At 43.3% G+C, this 24,115-nt stretch overlaps 1 protein-coding gene across 1 annotated transcript in view; it reads left to right on the top strand.

Annotated features, from left to right (window-relative positions):
* Positions 1-7,886, top strand: part of JAG2 (jagged canonical Notch ligand 2) — a 72,171-nt gene extending 64,285 nt beyond the window's left edge. Inside the window, exons 23-26 of the mRNA XM_065838752.2 lie at positions 633-878; positions 1,323-1,454; positions 2,469-2,625; positions 5,574-7,886. Of these exons, the coding sequence (XP_065694824.1) occupies positions 633-878; positions 1,323-1,454; positions 2,469-2,625; positions 5,574-6,046 (1,008 nt within the window). The 3' untranslated portion in view covers positions 6,047-7,886. The remainder of the gene's footprint in view (positions 1-632; positions 879-1,322; positions 1,455-2,468; positions 2,626-5,573) is intronic.
* The last annotated feature ends 16,229 nt before the right edge of the window (positions 7,887-24,115 follow it).

Below are 24,115 nucleotides of genomic sequence, written 5' to 3'. Positions count from 1 at the left end.
AAATGATTTCTTGCTGACAACTGTGATTTAAGAAATCCATAACTTCCTAAACCAATAGCTGTGTAGTATTATATAGAAACTTAAAGGGTCCATCATGAAATGGAGCTGTTCTTGGAAGCTCGTTGCACTTGAGGCATCAGTGTACGATTTTCTTTTGGGAGAGTGGTTGAAGTGAACAGTGCTTATCACAAACGTGCACCAGCTCTTAACACCTTCAGCATTCTGTGGCAAGGATCTCAGTGTAAATATGGAAGAGAAATTAATCATTGTGAAGGTGTTTCTAGGTTACAGAAGCATAAATGACTAGTTTAAAATAAATGCTAGAAGTTCTATGTAACTCAGTTCTGTGGCACAAATCTGTAAGCCTCTAAGGAGACATGCCCAGTCACTGATGTCTTGGATAGTCTTTTTACAGTTTTTACTCTTTTGTCTATACAAAATGTCCTTGTTTTGTGGAAGACCAACTCCATCTGCTACTGGGACAACAGCAGTATTGAAATACGGGGTTGGTTGGTTGGTTTGTTTTTTTGTAGCCAGGAGTAGATCATGACCATCTTAGGTGAATTGCTTATTTTGATTTGATGCATAAGAGCAATTAACTGTAACAGTACTTTGTTCTTTTTAATTTCTAGGTGTGGTGTGGGAAAAAGCCTTGTTTGTTACATAGACACTGGGATAATTCAAATAACCAGTGTCCCATGGGTCAAGAATGCCAGGAGAAGTATATGAAATGTTTCCAGCCACCGTGCACGGAATGGGGTGAATGCAGTGCTTCTGAACCTCTACCTGCCAATATCAAGTGTCTGCCTAATTCTGGATACTTGGACAATGACTGTGCTAGAATTACTTTAATTTTTAATGGAGACAAAGTCCCCCAGGTGAGAACAGAATTATTAATGAAGTATGGCAATATATACAGGGATATATTCCATGTCAGAGCATGGAAGATTAATATTTCTAATATGACTTCTTGCTACCATAAGCTTGCAAATTTTATTATTAGACTCTGTTGCTAGTGATTGTGCTTTGTCTAAAGGGCAGGGCAGAATTAGCGTTTGTACTGAATATTTTGTTTTTTAAATCTTAAAGAACTGAATCTTTTTAAATTTCAAGATTTGCTCAGACTGTCCTATGATAGTCATGCAAGCTCAGTTTCTCACCCTTCGTTCTAAAACCCTATTCTTCACTTTTCTGCCCTTTCTTGCTGCCCTCTTTGCTGCCTTTATCTGGTCTCAGTAACTGCAAAAACTTTTCGGAGTTTTATTTTTATGTACTATCTTTTACTTGAACTAAAGTCATACCATCTCCCTTGCTTCTAACAGGGCACTACAACTGAAAATATCTGTTCTGAAATTCGATATTTACCAGCTACTAAGACTGTTTCTAGGGACAGAACTCTGATAATTTTATGTGATCTGTCTTACTCCACAGAGAATGCAGTGGAAGTTGCTATTGTAAGTATGAGACTTGTATTATTTTATATGGGAGAATCTTTTCTTATTAGTTTGAGCTGGGGAAGAGGTTGTTTAAGCTTGTTTCACTTCAATGCAGATACTGCAATCTGTGGCTTAGCCTGACTTCAAAGCAATGTTTGTGATCTCACAATTTCTTACAGTGCTAGATAGCTGAAACTGCAGGTTTCATTAATGACAGAAGGCTACCACAATCTCTTGATAAATTACTCTGAAGACTAGACCAGCCCAAATTCGTGAACAAGTGCCTACCTGTTCTGTTGGAAATCCTGGGTGATTGACCTTCTCAGGAAGGAGATACAGTTGCAGGTGGCTGGGTTGGATCTTTTTGATGTAAAGAAGTTTCTGCTGTGCATTTAAAATATGGCTGCTTCAGCATGGTCATTAAATACACAAGCACTAAATGGGAAGTGGAAAAAGGTGCAGGTTGAGTAGGTGAAACTAACTGTTCTGCTGAGCTTAAAATCTTGCTTTAGAGGCATTTACAGCGGAGTCACTCCGTGCTTGTGTATTGCTTAGTTTCCAAGTAAAGAATTAATGTTTGTAGTGAAGTGTTTATCCAGGCAGAAGCTGGACTGTCTGTCTCTACCAGTACTGTAAAGAACATGCTGAGCCATGATGCAGGAAGCAAAGTGTAGGGTATAAATAGAGCAGACTGTTATTAGTCCAAGTTTCTATCTAGATAATCCACATGTCTTGAAGTGCTCCAAACTATGACTAAGTTTAGCTCGGCAGTGTAAGTAATGTGGAAGTCAGCTGCCTCTTATTTGAGATACGCTAGATTAACAAGTAGGTGTGTTACCCACCAAGTCTGGCATTGTATCTGCAGTTCAGACAGACCAAGCTGTAACTGTTGCTACTGTAAACTTTTGTTTGTAACTACTGTCAGGTAAATTCAACCCAGTGAACTCAATTAAGATGTGGCTGCCTTTAAAAAGTAGATTTCTATGATTAGGTCATTGTAGTAACTTTATTTTTCTCCTTCACTCCCTTTAGTCTTTTGTCCCACATCGAGATGAACAAGATAATAGTCTCATACAGAATGCTGCTAATACAATAGTAAATGCAATCACTAAGCGGCAAAACAGCACTGTTATGTTGGCAGTAACTGAAGTCCAAGTAGAGACCATAGTTGTTGGGAATTCATCATCAGGTAAAGTTCTCAATGCAAGTTCTCTCTGTGTGTGCAAGCATTTGCTGTTCCCCTACTGTCAGTCTTGTCTTATCATTACATGTTGGGGAAAACTATATGTATTGGGTTGTTTCTTTAATTGCTATCATTAACTAAAGAGAAAGTGGCTTTAAAATTAGGTTTCTGTACTTGTTGTACTAGTTTAAACTGAACCTTATCCCTAGTGTAATATCCCCCATCTACCCTTGCCACTGTTTTGGCTTTGACTTCCAACCCCGTTTTCCAGTCTAAGCACACCTTTCACAAGATCATGAGTTCTTCTTGTGTGCTCTTCAGTTCCTTGCTGATTCTCCTACATTAAATTTAACCCAACCTCAGCCCTTGATGCTGCTGCACTGTAGAAACTGAGGTTGCAAGGTAATGAAAGTATGAGGAGGGGAAGACACATGATGTTGATACTAAGTCTCTTCTGAAGTGCTTATGTATTAATTACTTTAACATGAGCTAAAGATGTTTAGCATCTTCCATGTATCTTGGCCATGATAATGTAGCACTTCGCTCTCTTCTGCAATATGTGTTTCTCACCAGTGCACAGCTGGCTTAAAATGTAACATTCCTCTTAATGAGGATGTGATGTGATTGGAGAGACCTTTATCTCTGAATATTGGCTCTCCAAGAGCTACACCACAATAACCAGTTGAAGATTTGCATGCCTATGTTCCTGCCTTGGAGAGGCAAGAGAAAGACTTGTGTAAGACCCCTGGTAGGCTCCAGTCCAACTAAGCCCCAAAGTGGAAGTCTCACAATGGTAGGAGGCTCTCACAACTTTTTCTTAGACCTCCTCAACATAATATTCTGAAAGATCTTCCACCTGAACTCCAGATGATTAGTAAATTGTGTGGTTCTACTTCCCTTGCATTTCCCTTCTTAGGGAATGGCTTTCATCTGTTAAAGCCTTGGCAAATGTGTTATTTTCTCAGCTCTCCTGAAGAAGTGTACCAGCTTTGTTCTTGTCTGGAACAGAAATTGCATAAATTATAAAGAACAGAGCTGAAGTTCTGACGTACCTCAACCTCTCTCTCTTCTGATTGTGTGTTAAATGCTAGGGCAAAAGGGATGGGGATTACTTTGCCTCTCGCCTCAATAAGATTCAAAGATTCTCTAAGAAAGTGGATAGGCTTTGACTTCTCTTGTAGCTAGTGCTAGAGAATAGTTTCCAGACTCCTTATTTTAATATGGATGCTCGGTATTGACCACTGTCCCATAGTCCTTTAACTGGAGTTGTTTTGAAGAAGTAGACTGGAACTTGGACTGTCATGGCCTTTGAATTGGTTTGTGTTACTGTTAGCCCTTAATTGAATGAGATAGGTGGAAACCTGTCACAAAATGTGGCGTGAAGCCCTGTCTGTGGTGAGAATCTCATTTCTGTGGGACACTCAAGTGTCTAGATGGAGATGATCATTAGACACTTCATTAATTTTCTCTAGCTTTAAAGAAAAACTATATTGGACATCTCTATATAGACAGTTCTCTCTATAATAACCTTTTATTAAGTTAACTTGGATCCACAGTCATAGGACTAAATAATAGATGTGACAGTCATGAGACTACAAGCTTTCTATTCTAATCTTGGAGAAGCTGGTATGAAGAGCTCCTCTTTCCTTGAAGTATTCCTCCTCCCCTGCCCCTTAATGTTTTAGTATTAGATTGTTTATGAAAAATGAGAGAGAATAGCAGTTCTTTCCAGAAGTGTATTCCTTCCCAAAACTGCTAAAATATGATACTTAGATACCTGTAGGCCAACCATGTTTGCTGTTTTGTTCATCCTCCTTTACTAGAAGGAAATGTTTGAGGATGTTACATCTTCTGCATAACAATATGTTCAGAAGGCACTTCAGTGTTAGAATGAATGACAGTGGTATGAAGCAGTCAGCTGTTTTTATACAGCCATGTGTAGGTTTCTCTCTAAGCAATTGTCTTAAAACTGCAGATGGAATTTACTTTTGGATCACAGGTTTGTTGTAGGTTTGACAGCATTTGTCTGCAGAGATTTTGAGCAGTCCTCCTGTCTCTACAAAATGCAAAGCACCTCAAATCTTACTGCCTCTTAACACGTGTGAATTCTTGTTTATCAAGAAGAGTATGAAAATGTTGTTTTTCTGTCCTAGCAATAAAACCCTTGAGGAGGGGAAAAAAGTCCAAATATACATAACATTTTCAGGAATTGTTTCCTAGAGAATCAATCTGGGGCTGATGTGGCTGGGAGAGCACGAGTGGGTTTTGTGATTGGGAATGTGGAGACAAGCAATTGTCTCAACTCCTTTTGTTTATTCATTGAGCACTGAAGACTCTTATCTCTAGTGACAATATTCTGGTGTTTTACTCTGAAGTGAAACTGGGACATCTGAAAGAATGCACGATGGATTTAGCTACATAGGTCTAACCTGAATGCTTTTGAGATAGTTGATACAGAAATGTCTATGGCCTTGATGGTAAAGGACTCGTATTTTTGATAGTAAATGCAGGACATATTTCTGATGCAAGTGCCAGTACTTCTTCTGGAGCAACTTGGAGGGGCTGCCTCCTACAAGGGTAGATTTTATTTATTGTCGTAAGAGTCATTGTAGGCTTTCTAGATCAGCTTAGCTTAGGTGCTTGAGAAAGAGATGCTGCTTGTATAACCAGTTCATCTGTTGGAGGGGAAAAGCATCTCGGATGTACCATTTCAGCCCCTATCTTTAAGCACAGAAAACTCTAATGTAGTTTAAACCAGCAAAGAGCATTTCTAGATGGACTAGTGTGTTCAGACAGCTATCACATTCTGTGATGACATCTGATTTCTTTTCTCCTGAAAAACTTTCTAGGTCTAACCTGTAGTTATCTATGAATACTTCTCTTGCAGCTGTCCAGTGCTTTACATCTAGTTTTGTTAACTCAAGACTTTATTTTGTTTTTTGTTTGCCCTCTAGATTACTTGGTTCCAATTCTTTGTGTGGTATTTAGCATTGTGTGGCTGACTTGTATAATCATCTGCGTGTGGTGGACTCGGAAGAGAAGAAAAGAGAGAGAGAGAAGTCGTCCTCCCAGAGAAGAGGGTGCCAATAACCAGTGGGCGCCTTTAAATCCCATTCGAAACCCTATAGACAGATCTTACAGTAACAAAGACATTCGTTATGAATGCAAGAACTTCATATCTCCTCAAAAAAGGACTTGTGATGCAGTAGAGGAGTATGTAGAGTATGAGGAAGAGGAGGATGAAGAGGAGGAAAGAGATGAGGAAATGGACAAATTCCTCTCTCACAAACTCACAAAGCCTTTGCCGACAAAGGCACCTGACACATCAGAGAGCAGTCCAGTAAAGAAATCCCATCAAATAGGCAAAATGGACAACAGATCTGTAAAAAATGTGAATGCGTCAAACTTTGAAGGCAGTAGAGACTAACCTGTATTTGGAATGTAGGCAGACTGCGCCTGTACTTACTGGGGAGGGGAAAAGTTGACATCTCCACTTTGCATCAAGGACTAAAAGTATCTGGAGTCAAATGTTCATAGTTTCTTTATTTTGCGTAAAAAAAATAAATAAAAATAATAATAAATAAAATTTATTTTGTTTCTTTAGCCTTGTATAAATTATTCAATTACTGTCAGATGAAAAAAAAGTGAGTAATCTTTGATAGTTGCTATTTTTGTAAAGTTTACTTATAATACACTCGCTGTGTGGCAGAGGAGAGGTTGTATTTTCAATATGTGTAAAGTTTATTACAAAAGACTGTACACTGTTTACAGAATGTATTTCTTTTTATTACTTGCTCTAATTTAATGGTGGCTTTAAAACCTCCTGGTTGAGGACATTGTGTGAACTTTAAACTGCTTTCTTGACTTTGAATCTCTATTAATGGCAGCTCACTGCACTTGTTACGTTGGTAGCTTCTGTAATGTGTTTTCCAAATTTGCCTTACACACTTTGTAATAGGAACAAAAAAAAATATAGAGATCTTTCAACTGTGGTTTAAAAGTGGCCTTTTAATTTCTGTTAAATTCCTTTAGAATTGCAGTATTGAAGCATGTGACAAGTGCCTTGAGATTAAACTTTTTCTATAGCAACTGTCAAAGACTGCCATATCAATATAGTAAAATTGTGAGAACTCTAGGTTCCCCAACTGACACAGTTTATTTTCTAATAGTGAAAGTGCTTTTTTTGTAAATATGTACATATTAAATGAATCACTCTGTATATTTGATTTAATAACTTAAATATTTTGGTCTTTTTTTTTTTTACGTGTCATTCCTTTTAATTTATGTTGCAGAAAAGGAGGTTTTATGGCAGTTTATAAGACTTTTTTTGGGTATTATGTCCAGATTAGAAAATGATGTTAATACAATCAATGTTAGCAATCTGTTGGTCATTTGTATTTACGGAACATAACCACTTACGTGTAAATAGATCCAGAAATGTTTGTTTATCCCCACGTTCAGCCCATCTCAAGAACACTAATGGGTGCATCTACTGTACAGTACCAACATAGCGAGGCATTGTTTTTTTTCTTTTGTGAATATGTTAATTACATGTGGTATTACTTTTTTTTTTTGCGTTTAAATACAGGCCTAATGAAGGGAACAATATTTTGCTCAATCTTGTTTCTGTTGTGCTTTATTCATCTTTTGCTCTAAAGAAAAAAAGGCTGGTGAGCTCAGAAAATGAGAGTACCTCATTAGAAATGGTTATTTGTAATGGAAGGCTTATGCGTGCTTGTTTTTTTTAAGGCTCTATTATTGCTATTAACTGGGCAAACTAAGTTTATTTTAATTACCGAAGAAGCATAACACTACATATACCTAACTACCCTACCAGTGAGAGGAGCGGATGTCTGAGAGTACAAACTCTGGCCCATGAACAATGTAAACATGAATGTTTTGAAACTAGTTATTTTATACAGGAACGCAGGATTTGCTTTGCAGGATCTTCTGTTTTAGTACATTTTTGTTTGACATGTTCTTAAAAAAAAATAAAAAAACCTTTCAGAAAAGAAACTATTTATTAAAGCATTTTATAATGATATTTGTTGTAACTTTTTTACTTGTGCTAAATATTCAAAACTTATTTTGATAACCTGGTTAGGAGTTAGTTTAGAAAAGGGTACTATCCTTCTCATGTTCCCCAGTATAATCCTGAGTATTTAAACCAAAAACACTTTTTTTCTGCTACTCTTGTAACTTTTTGTACTGTAATGCTGCTGTCTTCCATAATCTAATAAAATGATTCCCTCATTGTGTGTAAGATACTTCAGGTTGTGTTTGCTTTCTGAGTGCTGGGAGTTCGGACATGATGAGGAGTGAAAGCCCAGATTCTGTGCACAGTGCTCCCCACATCCCGATGCCCCCAGCATCCCAATGCCAATACCTCCTGCATCCTGGTGCTGATGCCCCCCACACCAGCTCATGATCGATGTCCCCTGCCCACTGCTACACCACAAGCAGTTCCCAGAGGAGCTGGTGTCCCACAGCTCGTCCAGCGGCATGGACACCTTCCATACCCGAACTGGGACTCTCCCTACACTGCCTCTTTGCAGAGCACCATGGCTGGTTTTAGCTGACCATGTGTAGGATGTGCCTTGTTTGCGGTGGCTCCCTCCCAGGTGCTGAGCAGAGGCTTGTCAAGCAGCATCGTTTTACTTCCTCAGGTGATAAAAGGCTGTTCGAGCATGCAGGGACGTGACATTTTCTTGCTGAATTGAGTTGGATTTTTGAGTAATAACTTTCTCCTCTGTTCTATGGCCATTCAGACTTTGTCATGCTCCAGTTTCAGTTTAGTAGGTCTATGCCTGTTTGTTACGGTGATTTGAATGGCTTTTGTACAGAGTATTTTCTGTACTAGAAGGTGAACTCTTACATAAGGTAATATGGAATATAAAGTTGCATTTTTCCTGTAGCTATCGACCTTCAAAGCAGAATTCTAGATCCTAGCAGAGTGTTTTATTCTGGTCATCATACAGTTACTGTGGTATTGTTTCCCTTGGACTTTTGTCTTTTCTTTATCTTGATAAGTAAGAGCTGTTTCTAACTTCTCAAAAAATGAAATTCAACTGTTATCTTTGATTTCTGCTTTTCAACTATCTCCTGCCCTTGATGAAAAGACTGATGGAAGAGGGGAAATTCAATGCTCAGATGAGGGAGCCAACACTTTTTCAGCGATGTCTTTCTAAAATCAGCTCTGTGGTGCCTTGGGGAAACTTAGTGGTTGCCTGTAGCTGCTCAGAAATTGGGGGAGCAATGCTATAACCATTCAGGAGAGTGCCAGGATAGAAAAAGGTCTTTAAAAAAGATGCAGTGCTCCCAGAGACCACAGTATTTGTTGAGTACCTGCTGCAGAGAGTGGTTTCTGATAGTCACAATGTGTTTCTTGAAATAGCTGAGAGAATGCTCCTTGTTGGAGGCTTTGCGTGAATACAAATAAATGCAGTGGGTGTTGCTGCTGTAGGCAAAAAGAGAAATTGATTTTTATGTACATATCAAGTAATGCTGTTGCTGTTCTGTTGTGCAGTATTGAGCTGGCTCACTGCTCCTGAGGGTGCCATTTCTATTTTATTTTACTTGAAATAATATATAAAGTAACACAGGGTCTGAACAGTGGTCATCACCCGCTGTTCTAAGCAAAGGCTGAGAGTGTTCCCTGATGGCTGATATCACATCTGATACTTGTTCCCCTGAAGATTCACAAAACTAACACCAGCATGTTGTTCAACTTGGTAGTGTTCTTTGTCTGCCAAAACCAGGAATTATTTTATGCCACCTTCATGTGATGACCGCGGGCGAGTTATGTAGACTGAGGTATGTGAAACAAGATGAGCAAAAGAGGAGTATGAACAGAAAGTCAACATTTTGACCTCAATAGTTTAACCTTTATCTGTTTCATACAGATTTTATTTCTATGCTGCTCTAAAATTGTGTGCCTTCTCCACTTGCTCCACATCATTTTATTCAGTAGTTGTGTTTCTTTTTGTCTTATTTTTACATGACATGTTGAACTTGTACATTGCAACTTCTTGCCCATGCACATGTGCTAAGTACTGTGTTACTTGCAGAACCAAATCTGTTACAACTACTGTATAATGAGAAAAATCAGTAAATGGGCTTTTCCTTGGGATTTTTCTGGGCAATGAGTAATTCCAGATTTTTTTTTTCATATCTGTTCTTTTCAGGATCTGATGTTAACCTGTTACGTGTTTTGTTCTCCATCAGGCCATGCAATTAATCCTCTCAACATCAAACTGTGTTTGGATGAAAAGTTAGTTCATATAGCAAAAAAATCGCTGCTGCCCCATGCTCTTTTCCAGGAACAACCTAAAAGTTGAAAGACGTTTTAGTCACTGCCCTGAAAGCCTCAGGGAACACAAGTTGCAACACTAGTTCTGAGGCAGCTTGGACAATAAGGGATTGGGTAGCATGGAATTAGCTCACACAGGAGCTTGTGTTGATGCAGTTCAGTCACACATGTGGTCTCTCCTGGTCTTCTTGTTGAGTGCTGAGGGGCTACCACAGTCCTTTGGATGCACCAGAGAAAGGATGAGCCTGAAGGAGAGTTCAGGACCCTCTGAGCCTTCCTGGGCAGTAGCATCCCTTCTGTTAGCCAGTCCAGCTGTGACCTGTGTGAGGGAGGATGGTGAGGTTGGCTTTGCTTTTCTCCTTTCTCAACAGTAGGGGTTTGAGTCATTCTTTGTAGTAATCTTGCTCTTGCCTTGGAGAAATTGTGTGAATCTCAGACTTACTCTGTTCAAGGCTGCAAAGCAGTCCCTGACGAGCTGCTTCTTGTTATTCATCACAGATGGCGGAGTAAAGAATAGGTTTATAAAACAGTGAAGGAACAAAAGGTCCCCTCGGGAATGAGGTATGACTAAGTCCTTTCCATTTTCAGCCATTTTAAAGCACCCATTCTCATGCACAAGATGTTTCTATATGGATATGTGGAACTTTTTGCTTTTACAAGTGGTTTCAGCATGGTAGGGATTTAGTCGAAGTGCAAAAATGTCTTCTCTTCACACGTTTGGTTGTAAATGTCTGTTTCATTTCCATACATCTGATTGCAATGTCATAGGTAATATTCTTAAGTAGGATCTCTTTTTTTCCTGCAAGCATCACTGAAGTTTTATACTCCATTGGGTCACCTTTTGCCATGCAAAAGCCAGTAAAATCTGGGTGGTTTGTATGAATCTCCTTTTCACACCATATATACCCCTTCTGGAGCAAGAAGAAAGAGACCTGGAACTGGGCAGTGTCCATTCATGGCACCAAGCCAGTCTTACAGATGAGCTGGACACAGACCCAACTGTCCTGCCTCAAAGTGAACAAATCCAGGTTATTTGCAGATAATTGACGTGATTTGCACAAGGCACGTAATTTCCCGCAGATTGAGCGATGCCATCTTGATGGTTCTTGCGGCCAATAACAAGTCCCACAGTTTGTACCTATAACCTGTTCCTACAACTATGCAGATGGAGCACGTCCTTCTCGAAGGGCACTTTCTAATACCTTTATGTGAGGAATATGAAAATCAATGAGCTTGAGTGAAGAATGACTGGCTCTTTAGAAACTCAAAGGAGGAACTTCAATTTCTTTCTGTGGCAATAAAGCTGCTTCAAAAATTTCTAGGTGGGAAAACAAAAACAAACAAAAGAAAAAATACAAAACCAAAACAAAAAGTGGGAACCTTAAACAGGTAATGTTTAGGATGCATTATGCTTTTGTTCATATTGATGATATTCCATCCATATTACTCTTTATAACCACAAAGAGACAAAGAATGTGTGCTTTTCTGAAAACCAAACTAAGGGTTTTTTCCTGTGATGGATAAGACAGAAGGATCACTTTGCAGGTCTAAATCTGACAACTGTGTAAGGATGCAAGACTGACTAGGGAGTTGCCCCACTTTATGGCCCATGGGTTCCCGAGAGATGCTATTGCTTTCAAGTGTTATGGCAAAAAAAAAAAAAAGCAAAACCACCCACCACACCAAGTTCAAATCTTTCATCCTCGTTAACTTGTAGATCTTTCTTAGTGGCCATCCTATCTTTTCTCCCACCCATCCGAAGGAGGCTTGGGTTGGAGCGGACGTCTTCCTGCAGCAGATTGGCCCTGCTGATATGAAAGAAGGTTGAGCAGGGAGCTGTGGAGCAGGTTTGGAAACTGCTGTGGCAGCGGCACACGTAAGGTCCTTTGAAGGCTCAGCCATCTGCCTGGAGGTGTAACCCTGGGTATAACCCCATCTATTAATTAACAAAGTCCTACCTGTGGGTGGAAGTTGATTCAGCCAGCCGCCATCCTGGTGCAGATCAAAGGTCTAACTATTCTAGTATCCTGTGTCCTGCAGTGGCCCGTGGAATATACTTAGACAAAGCGTAAGGAAGCAGCAAATTGCTGCGAGAGCCCTTCTCATACCCACCCAGCTTCTGTCCATCAGTGGTTTAGCAGCTTCCTGAGCAAGGCATGTTTGATAGACACTTCTTCTCCATGGCATCATCTCATCTGTTTTGTGTTTTAGGCCTCCACAGCATCCTTTGTATTGAGTAACACAACTGCACCGTGAATTGGGTGGAAAAGTGCTTCCTTCTGTTTGTTGTGAACTTGATCCTTGATAAGGTGATGTGAAGGTGATGCCGTCTCCACCATATCTGGCATTTACAGTGCAGACACCCCTCTTTCCCTAAGTCTCAAGATTCAGACTCCCAGTCTGTTCTCCCTCTACTTGCAGAGACATTGCTCTATGTCTCCAGCTGTTTCTCCTTTATGAGCTCTGTGCCTTTCCAAATTATTCTCTGCTCCTTTTGCGTGAGGATGACCAAACCGAACTGCATCAGATGCATGGGCACCCCACACAGGCCAGCACTCTGCTCCACTTTATTCAAATCCTCTCTTGACCACCCCTGGTGGGCTGGTTACTTTTTGACCCCTGCTGGCTTCAAGACTGATGAGGAAATGGAGGTGGTTCTTTCATGCCTTGGCTTCACATGTGTGAATTCTTGTCAGACCAAAGCTGTCCAAATCCCACCGCTTTGAGTGCTGAGGTCTCTGGAGAAACTCACTCTCCCCATGATCATCTGCAAGGAGCAGCACTGGGAAGTGGGGTGAGGGGGTCCAGGCCAAGCCTGGGCATTCTGATCCCATTTGTTTGGTGGGAGAATGTGCCAGTGCCCAGGACTTGTGCATACAAGGCTAGTGGAACTAATCCTTCAGCCTTTCCAGCAGGGAGGAGGCTGAAAAGGATGTGGGCGTCAGTGAGTGTGGAAGAGGACTATGTTTTGGGGAACGCTACATCAGTAACATCCAGACATGAGGCGTAGGTAGGTTCCATATCACACTGGTTGATCCCTCTTCTATTTATCTGCTGCTGAAGAGACCTGTGCAACGAGTCATGGCTGACAGTCTTTCTCAAAAGTGCAGTGTCCACAGCCCCACGGTCTCCAAGGTGAGGCCAAGGTGTCCATGTTCATGCTCTACCACCAACACTCATGGTTTGCTATTGGAGAGGCAAAAGAGGGAAGGAAGAAGAGTTTGGGTGGCTGGTGGCCTTTGCCCTGTGCCCAGCCCTGGGCAGACACGGGGTTGCTCAAGCCAGGAGAGCAGCATCCACACTGATATCCAGCAGAGTGGCAGCTCCTGTTTGTCACTGGGCTGCCCGTATTAAAAGCTTGCCCGTGTGCAAGAACTGCTGCAGGCAGCTCGTTGTTTTAGGAGCAGAGGAAAAGGGCTTTTCTAGGTCCTGGTACCCACCAGTGCTGGAAAAAGCAGAAACACAGATACAAACTCCATTCAGAAATAGCTCAGAATTACAGCTTTGTATATTTAGGAGCTATAGTCATAAGTGTTGCATCATTTATAAATAGTATATGATAGCTGTTGGGAGAGGGGGAATTGTCCTTCCTTTTGTACCCTTATTAGATGTAGGACCTGACCTTGCTATGGATTAAAAATTCAGGAACATTTTGTACCCGTTTCTCCTTTTGCCACATGGCTTATCTACTTCTTCCCTCTGTGGTGGTCCCTTCACGTATGTATGTCTTCGTGACTGGGCTGCACTCCAAAATCCTCCCTGCATTACGTACAAGGAGGCGTAAAGGGGTAGGAAAAAGGGCTGTTTGGTGCTGAAACCCCAGGTCAGGCTGCGCAGGAGATGTGCAAGCCAGGCCTTGCTCTGGCCAAGGTAACATCGCTGGCCTGACCTGCATTCCATGGGGCTGAAACTCCCCAAGCTCCCCCAGACAGGACGACAAAGGTCCAACTGCAGCTGCATTTTATAATCTCCACTTCTCAAAAGCAAATGGAAATATGGAGATAGTGAGTGCAGCGGCTTCTCAACAGGAGGTAAAATAAGGCATTGCTTGAGTCGAATTTTCGGGTGAGTTAAAAGGTGAGTGTGGATCAGCAGGCTCTCCTCTCTGTTTGCTTCCTCTCCATTTTGCTGTTGTTGTTGTTGATAAAATGATAGCCAAAATAAAAAGAAAACACAGAGTAAAAAAAAATGGTAGCAAAGAGCTCTGCCCTTTTGCGACAGCCTTGAGTGTGCCCTGTGAGGATGCTGCTTTGGCTCCCTGGACCCCAGCTGGGGTTGCCTGGATGCAAACCTCAGCCTGGTGAGGGTCCCCGGCGTGGTGGCACAGGGACAACACTCACACATGTCCCGAGGCGCCACGAACGTGAGTGGTCGGGAGGTGTTCTGACAGCCCGCTGACATCGCTTTCAGTACAGATAAACTGTTGGGGTTATCTCAAGTGCAGCAATATCCTCTAAAAAAGTGAGGAGGAGAACCTACTTTGCACTGTGTCACTGTGGATAAAAACCTGTTAATGAGCAGCAGTGCTGGGAGCGAAGACCCAGCACCTTCTAGGGGCACGGTGCAGCAGCAGCCTAGGTGCACGGGACCCACAGCAAAATGCAGTGGAGAGACTACATGGCCAACATTTTCCAGCCTGGGTGTTTAAATTTTGCTCTATATTTAGTCCCCTAAATGAGCGCTTTGATTTGCAGTGTTTCCAAGCACCTGCTGCTTCCCTTGACTCTGGTGGTCTATATGGGTCCCAGCAATCCTCAGGGTTAAGCTGCTCTATCTACATGCCTAAATTTGGGTACTTGGGTTGGGAGGTGCGGGTGCTATATTCTGCTTGGGTTTGTGTTTCTCCTGCTGTGGGTTATGGTGCTAAACTAGGGTTTGTGGGTAACGTGTTTTCAAAACAAGAGCAACTTTGATTTGCCAGTTTCTGGTTCAGCTCATCTGAGTGATTAATCATTTATTGGAGCAGACAGCGATTAAAACATCTGGAAATAAAAGCTGAATGAAGGCAGACTACTCTCTCCTAGCAGCAGACGCCTGACGCATGCACAGCTCAGCCGCTGTGGTTCATCTCTCTTGCAACGGGAGCGTTTTTCATGGCCTGTCCCTTGCAGACGCAGTGGGGACACTGATTTCTAAGGCTGAATGCCACCATCAAGCCATCAAACCCTCCAGCTGGCTGCGACAGCCCGGCCCGGCATCACTGCCAGCAGAGCCAGCACTTGCCTTTTAAGGAGCCCTGGTCTGGAACCGGGCATAAACACTTCTCCCTCTCATGCTTCTTTCCAAGGCAGGTAATTTATGTATCTAGGTAAGCACTGGCAACCATGTCCATGTTTCCGTCCCTTTGTAATATCCTGTTGTTGCTTTCCAGAATAAAACACCAGCGGACATTCAAGGTTACTTTCTTGGCATTCTCTGTGTGTTTTTAGCCTGATTGTATCTGCGCCGCTTGGATGTTTCCTGACATGCTGCATCTCCCCTGCTCTTGCATCACAATCTGAGCATTAACTTCTCGTGCTTTGCTGCAACAGACAGACCTTTCTTGACCACAGCCCTGACTTATCTTTTTGAGGCTTGCTTCCAGCCACATCCCCTCCTTTCTACTGCTCCCACTCTCCCAGATTGCCCCTCAGATACTTCTTCACACTGCTTGATAGATGTTGGATGTTGACGCAAGACTTTGCGCACAGCACGAGATGAAGAGTGAACATGGCAAGGACAACATGCCCACACACACACATGGGTGCTGGGAAGAGTCCTCAACTTTCTCACCTCCAAGTAAACAACATCTCTCGAAGGTGGTCTTTAAATATGACTTTCACAATGGGCTGACTGCTCCAAGGCTGTCTTCAGATATTGCTCTGGTTCCCTGCAGCACCTGGATGAGACAGAGCAGCCACGGGATCCTCACATGTGCCTGATGCTGCTCCCCTTGCTCATCCAGACCCTGAGTAGTGTGAGTCCGGATTTGCTGTTCCTCATTGCTCCAGGACACTTCTGCCTTGAAGTTCATTAAGGACATTAGAGCCCGTAGCCATCTTCTCCGCCAGGCCTGGCCTTCAGCAGCACAGGCCAGCCCCCAATGCAAAGCCTGCATCGCGTGTGATGCTGCAGATGAAAGCTGTTGTTTGTTTACAAGCTTTCATCAATTAGAACTCGTTCGCTGCTCACACACTATATTTAAAAGCTCATGTTTAAATCAGCACTGGTGATTTAGGAGTGCCTGTTTTGTTTTCTTTCTTAGATACATACGATAATTGCTCCACCTGTTAAAAATCTGTTGCTAATATTTGCTGTCAGTTTTTTTTTTTCTTTCTTTTTTTCTTTTTTTTTTTCCCTTTCTACCAGGATAACCAGAGCCCTCCAAGTGTTTATTTAACTGTAGCTGTTTATTTCTCATAAATTTCCCTGCCTGTAAACCCATTTGAGATCAGGCAGGAAAATGCTTTGCGATCAAGCTGGGTTTGATCCAAATAGGCAGCAAGTTTCAGTTTGGGCGTTTTGACAGCCTGGGATCTCTTCAGAACCCCTCTCTCAGTGACACTTTCCAACACATGGCCCCAGACCTACAGAGGGGAGAAGCTCATGTCCCAGTGCCATCTCGCAGACCGTTGTCCTGGTCGGTGCTGGGGGTCCCGGGCGCTGGGGCAGCAGCAGGAACTCTGCTCCATGGGGTGACTCCCTGGGGGACCCCTCCAAGCAGAGCCATGGTGTCTGTCCTCTGGGGCTTAGCTGACCTTTTAGCCTTCATTGTTGCAGGTCAGCTAAGTGGGGAAAAATCTAATTGTTTGTTTTTTTTTTTTAGTTTCTCAAGGTTATTTTTTTTACAACTTTCCTGTCATTTTCTTTCTATTCTGTTTATTCTTCATTATGTCTTTTTGCTAATTCATTACAAACTGATGTCTCTGTGCGCATTTTTTCAGAAAATCAAATCAATCAGATCAGATTTACCCATGGGAGGATAACTTTAGCCTTTCAAGGAAAGTTTTGTTGAGATTGTAAAACCCCTACTATACAAATTGTTCTGTGTTTGTGTGCACTTGTTTTGCTTCATCTTCACGTGAATGAAACTTGTGAGAGCTGCTTAGCAAATTTCCAGTGTAAACTTAGGAAACTCGGGCTAAACCCAGGATGACAAGACAATCTTCCTCGCCGTACAGGTGAGCTGATCCAGCAGACTTCCAGGGAGGTGGAGCACACCCAAGATTCGTCACCCGTGACTTTGGGTTTCACCAGGCAGTTCTCCCAACTAAACCTGTCCTACTAAAGTAGGACATGGAGAATTTTCTATTTTAATATTTTTTTTGTCCACCTACTCAGTTTTTTATGACATTGAATGTTTGCAGAGGCCAAGATCGGTTTTCCAATGGGTTACAAGCTGGGATGATGACAGAAATACTCCCATGTAGGTGCCTGATTGGGACAAAGCATTTCTTCCTTCAGTGCCCCTGCTTCTTTCCTGTATTTCATGTTTTAGACAAGTGCCAACCCCCATTTTCCACTTCCACACCATGAAAGTCAGCAGAATAATTTTGGATTTTCTGCAATGTGCATGAAAAAAACTTTGTGTTCCTTTTATAGTTTTTAGAACAACTTGAATGACTTTGGGAGTGCAGTCAGGAAACATAATCTTGAGTAAGAGAGAAACAAGAAAGTCAAGTCCTTGTTGTATCTTCCATGCTATTTCCATCTCCAATGTATTTCCTCTCCCAAATTGCTTCTCTCCAGAGTCACACTCTGCCATAGATAACTAGGTGGCAGTGAGTGAAGAAAGGAACGGTATTGTCTACAGCTTTGAACCATGAATAGCCCTTGGAAAAACAGCAGCAGAGGGAGATACAAGTTCACGCTGATAAAGGGGGTTGCCAAGTGACAGAAGACTTGATCTTGTTTCACTAAAGTCGGCGGTGAACTCCCACGGACGTTACTTTTATCGCTGCTCACAGCCATCTTGGGTATCATCCACTGCCAGCCTGGGCAGAGCGTGGCTGCGGGCATCTCGACAGGGACGGGCCTGGCTTTGCTGACCAAGCATCCTTCTGCTGCAGCTGCTGTGACCAGGGCCATGTGCATCTGTGAAAAGCAAGGTGGGTGAGCTTAGGTTCAGCACCCTGCGGACGCTGTGTGGTGTCCTTTGGTCTGTGTTGTTGAAGGAATGAGCCCACATGCATATACATATGTATAATTAATCTTATTTATGTATATCAAGACCTCATTAGCCACCAATTTGTAAGCAATAGCCCCAGCAGACAACATCTGGTGCCATTGTCTGCTCCTTGCTGAAGAAGACTGAGGCCCTCCTCTCTCTGTTGATATCACAACTCATCCTCAGTTCTGGCTCCATCAGCAAAAGCCTCCCCTGTTTATGTTGGTCCATACCACGGTATACTTCTTGAACGGCACAGTGGGCCAACCCCAGGTGAAGGACTTGCTTCCCAGACCCTTGACCAGACTCACCACTGTGCCTTTGCCAGGTGAGGGAAGGGAATGAAGGGATTTAAGGCCATTTAATAGCTGCCTGCTTCTCTACTGCCCTTTTTTGCCCACTTGGTGTACCTGACATGAGATATCAGCCAGCCCTGCGGCACAGTCACCTACCACTGTCACTGAGACCATTTGCCAAAGCCCTGCGTAATATCAGCTGACAAAGGGAAACCGTTTCAATTCGGTGCCTCTGAGGGGGCCAGATGAATACCTGAACTGTAGCGGACTAATGGATTTTGGAGGTGGGGGAGAAGTGGGCCGGCACACAGCAACAATTCGCTGGGAGGCGTGTGGGGAAATGTTGTTGCAGCGATGAGGAGAGGGAGATGGAGTAACAATAGCTCCGGTTTACATTGTGCTGCGCCGGCGCTGTGATCTGCTGCCAAGATCAACCCGGGAGAGAGGAACTTGAAAATAACACGAATAGTGTGGCAAGAGAGATACCCTACAGCATATCCTGCTCCCTCAGACTTCGCCTTTGAGTCAGGAGTGAAATATTGGAGCTATTGTGGTGAAGTGAGACTTAAAAATAGAAAGGAAAATTGTTAGCTTTTTTTTTTTTTTTCTCCAAGGGGACATTAATTGTTTTTAAGTTGTGCTACTTCTAGTTTGAGTCAAGAAGAAAAACACTTCAAGGCATTGAAAGGGCTAGAAAACATGTCACTCATCAGCCGCGGTGTGCGGCTGTCCCTTATCTCCATTGCCATAGCGATGCCGCTTGCTCTGGTTACTCTCCCCCATGGGTTTCACACTGCTGCCTGCATTTCCCTCTTTGCTCAATATCCTTTCATAGGAGGCCTTGTTAATACCACAAGCCTTGCAAAAATCTAGTGCGCAAGCTCAACTTTGGGCTTGGGGTAGCGGTTCTGGTCACCAATGTGCATGCCCTGTGGGGGAATGCAGGGCTGGTGCCAGGGGTTTCTGCGCAAGAAATGAAGTTGCCTTCCAGGAAAAAAAATACAAATTGTCCTTAGGCTTGCAAGAGTAACACCTTGTAATCGAACTGAGTTTGCAGAGTTACAAAGCTTATATTTCTTTTACTGTTTTGACCCATTTGATTTTTTGTTATTGCAGGGATGGGTGGGCTGGGGCTATGGTGGTTGGCTGGTAAAGCTGAGGTTTCTCTGGGTGTTCAGAGAATTGCTTTTACATGGATGTGGGATGAAGCAGACCATCACCAGACCTAGTCACAGCAATACAGATGCTGTTATCTGACATCTTCAGGAGCAGCACCCCTGTCTGTGTTAGGCTCCTGTCTGGGTGCTGCAGGCTGCCACCAGTGTTGGACCCCTCAGAGGTGCCTTCTGGGCACGCAAAATACTCCCCCTCTGCCTTTGCATTTCCCTGGGAGCAGAGAAGCCAGTCTGTGATGCCAACACCACCACTGCCCTGGGATGGCCATGGGCAGCTTCCAGCTGCCCTCCTGGGGGGTGGTCTCCACCCCAGACCTGCTGCCGCCCTTCAGTGAGTGACTGCTGCCATGCAGGGATGGGGCTGTTCTCCTACAAGAAGAACACAGCACTGGTTTGTACAAATATAGCACACAACATTTATGTCTGAGTCTACCAAATTCAGCCCTTTCCCACTGATAAACTGTGAGAACCAGCAGGATTGTAACTTTTATGACCAGAAGTAGTTGCTAAATCTGGATTTACCCAGATCACTGAGCTCAGTTGTTTGAGCTCAGTAACTTGTTTCTCTGAAGTCTACATTGCCCTGAAGATATCAGGAGATGGAGTGTCTCTTTGTCCCAATAACTGGTCACCATCATTGCTCAGTTGTGCGCTTTCCTTCTGGTATAATATGCTTCTCATTAGCTCTCAAACCACCTATGCCTTTGGTAATGTGAAAGATCTCAGCAGTACTGAATATGTTCACCTCTTCAAAGCATGTACATTAAGCTGTCTCTCAGTCCTTTGGTAAAAATAAGGAAAGACTCAGCTGCTTAAGAGACTGCCTCTAAGGTCTGCCCTCCTCCCTTATTCTCGTATTGCTGCCATGCCTGTTATGTCCATGACAGATAATTAACTTTCCCCCCATTCTGCATCAGAAAACTAGTATCACACCAACAGTTTCCAAAACTGAGGATGTTTCATTTTTCCTCAAGCTCTGGAAAGGCCTCGTGACCGAACCAAGCACTTTGGGATGAGTTTAACTGAAGACCCCTCTGTGGCTGAGATCCTCCCAGCAGCAGGTCCTGGGAAGGCACCTCCATGGGGTCAGCTGATGCTGAATAAGGAGTTGATGGTTTCTGCAGGATGGTGTGGGGCATGGTTGCACATTGCCTAAGTGTATGGCTCTTCCAGAAGTTCAGAGGAGCCACCATGCAACGGCTCATTTCTGCAGCAGATTGAATCAGCAGAATGAATAGAGAACAAACAACAGATTTTAAAAGATGGAAAAATAACCTCTTATTGAGGCGAATCCTAACAAAATACCCAATTGCTGTTCAGAAATAGCATGACTTGATAAAGCTGATGGGGGTGGTACTGCACTGGACATGAGGGTTGGCATCCCAGAGGAATCCTTGGCCAGCTGGGACAGGTCTGATGGTAGTGCTGTGATAAGTGATCAGTAGTGTTTTGAGTTCATCACATGCTCAAGGAAAGGTGTTGACTCAAACACTGAAAGAGTAGCAGTATCAAGTTGCTAGCATAGGGGCTTTTCAAATGGCCTTGAAAAGGAGAAAAACACCAACAGCACCCAAACATCGTAGGAAAAATGATTCAGTCTGAAAACTGGACTATTTATGCCAGGTTATGACAATGCTTCTAGGTCCCAAAGTTCTGAGAGAAGGCTGGGTCAAGGAGGTTCAGGATGTAAGACCTTGACTGCCAGAGCTGCTCACTGAAGAAAGAAATTTCCTTTTTATGATGTATTTTTTTAGCTCAGCACCCAAAGAGAGCCCCTCATAGAATCATAGAATGGTTTGGCTTGGAAGGGACCTTCAAAGCTCATCCAGTCCAACCCCTGCCATGAGCAGGGGCATCTTCACCCAGATCAGGTTGCTCAGAGCCCTGTCCAGCCTGGCCTGGGGTGCCTCCAGGGATGGGACATGCACCACCTCTCTGGGCAATCTGGGACAGAGTTTCACCACCCTCATTTTAAAAAATGTCTTCCTCATGTCTAGCCTGAGTCTCCCCTCTTTTAGTTTAAAACCATCACCCCTTGTCCTATTGTAACGGGCCCTGCTAAAAAAATCTCTCCCCATCTTTCTTATAGGCTTATAAGTACTGAAAAGCCTCAATGAGTTATCTTTGGAGCCTTCTTTTCTCCAGTTTGAACAGTCCTAACTCTCTCAGACTGTCCTCACTGGAGAGGTGGTAATTTTTGTGGCCCTCACTGAACCCGCTCCAACAGGTCCATGTCTTTCCTCTGCTGAAGGTTCTCATGCAGCTTTCCCTCTGCCTTCAAGCTGTAAGGTCCGGAGGGGACATCCACCTTCCTCCTTTCTCTCCATGCCAGGGCCAAGCCCAAGAGCTGTGCTCATCCTGCTATGTCCTTGGCTTTGCCTCAGATGGAGAAGAGCCAGGAGTAGCAGGGACTGCAGCAGGGACAGGGAGAAAACCCACTCACCCTCCAGCTAGCAAGTGCCTGACCTGGTACCCATTAGGACAGAAAAATCGGAGGTCAAAGAGCTCCTGGGTTCCCATTCTGGGCCCAGGTGTTGGCCACACAGGGTCTCACCTCCAGTTTTAGAGGTAAGAAATCAGACCAAGAGTACATTGGATCTGTACTGGCCACACTTCTGGAATTGTCCTTCTGTCCACAGGAATCACTGTCCAGCTGCAACTCCTTCCCCAAGCTGGGTTTAGTTCATCACAGGACAGAAACATACCCCAGAGCCTGTGTACCCCATTAATGCTCACTTGAAATCAGCCTGTTGGGCTTTTCTCACTTCATGATGTTCAGACAATAACCTGTTATGCTTTTTAGGTATGCTTTTTCCTTTACCTCCAAGGAAGCAAATGGCACAGCTCCTTGTTCCCTTGGCCTCCAGAGTGGTTGTGAGCGGTAGCAGTGACATCTGAACATCCTGAAGCAATGATATGCTAACCTCCTGGAGCAAGTACATGTCAATGTCCTAGATCAATGACGTGCTAACAATCTGAAGAAATGACATGATAGAGTCCTGTCGAAATGACCTTTCAACATCCTGGAACCAGAGGTAAGAACCAAGTCCTCACTTGAGCTACAGCAATATTAATATTTATTTTACCAGAGGACCATGAGGCAGATCAAATGCATGGCTTGTCAGTTTTGACACAGAGTGACTTCATACAAAAAAGCAAGACTGCCTGAGAAACTATGCTGATTGCATTATTATTATTATTTTATTATTTGTCTCTTTTTATTCTTCCACCAGGTCCCCAAGCAGCTCAGTTCGTCCCTCATTTCTGTCCCCTGGGTACAATTATTGATCCCCCCTGAACTGTCTTTCCTGCTGCAGAAAGTCCTCTCTTAAAGCAGATCCTTTGCAGTTTTATTCAGTTCAATGGAGGATAGAAAAATATACCACAGCTGACATTTCCCGTCAGAATGCACCTGAAATTCCAACAATGAGCAAAAAAACCCCAACAAAACTCCCTGGCCACAACCCACCAAGAAAAACCCAATCCTGTAGTCAAATAGTTCCAAGAAATTCAGAGGGACATCACTCATGTTCACCAAACAGATTCCTTGCTGGGAATTATTAGCTCAGTTGGAAGTAAGCGTTTTCTTCCCCTCTGTGCAGTGTTGCATCTCAGATGACAATTTAAGAATCATTTGCCCACAGCTGGCTGACTCTAGAGATGGGCAATTTACTATTTCATCCACTGATCCACACAATAATGTCACTAAAAGGGGTCAGAACACAGAGTCTATTTGGTTATCAAATAATTTCCCCTTTAAAAAGTAAAGTCTTTTTGCACCCTAGGAATACTCACACCTTTCTAATACCCTGGTATAAATCATTCAGCCCTCAGAAGAAAAAACATTTAGTATTTGTTGCTTTTGATCTGGACAGGAGACCAAGAAGCCTTCTCCTGCAAAGCCAACTGAATGCTGTAGAGCAGTCCATGGCTTGCAAAGACAAGAAACCTGTCTTCCTGGTGACTAATAAACGATAAAAAAGACCCATCTCAGGGAGAGGAGTGCAATGATTCAGCAAAAGCTCTGGCAATGGCCTAGATGGCGTTAATCAGCTCTTGTGTCAGAGATGATGTGTGCGGTCATCTCAGAAACGAAGTTCATGGCAGCAGCTTCAACACCGCCTCTGAGTCAGCTACAGTTTTGAAACCTCGAGGTACCAAATTTCCCAAGTGAACTCGAAGTGGTTTCCCAAATGGCGAGTCAAGTGTGGAGAATTTGGAGCCCATACATCTGCAATGGGACTGGGACACCATCCAGTTGTAAATCTCCTGTCGAGTAAGCCAACCGAAGGGCTTTTTGTGCAGAATCTCACCCAAAATGGAAAATGTCATAGGAGACGAAAATGTGCAAAAAACTTACTGTATGAGGCCAGTCTTTAGTGCAGCTTCTTTCTTCTGCCTTTTTCCCATGTATCCAGAAGCTGAGCTACTTGATGGAGGGTCAACGAAACCTTCTGAGAGCACCTGCTTGGGTTTCTGCACATGCACAAAGACGCTCCCAGGCTTGCTCCTTGGGTCTGGGCTTGTGTTTGTGTCTGGAGACAGCCATGGGGGAGGGATCCCCAGCCTG

This window comes from Patagioenas fasciata, chromosome 5, assembly GCF_037038585.1.
Source record: "Patagioenas fasciata isolate bPatFas1 chromosome 5, bPatFas1.hap1, whole genome shotgun sequence".
NCBI classification, from domain to species: Eukaryota; Metazoa; Chordata; class Aves; order Columbiformes; family Columbidae; genus Patagioenas; species Patagioenas fasciata.
Note: the sequence above shows the minus strand (reverse complement) of the source record. Positions and strands in the feature narration are given on the sequence as shown.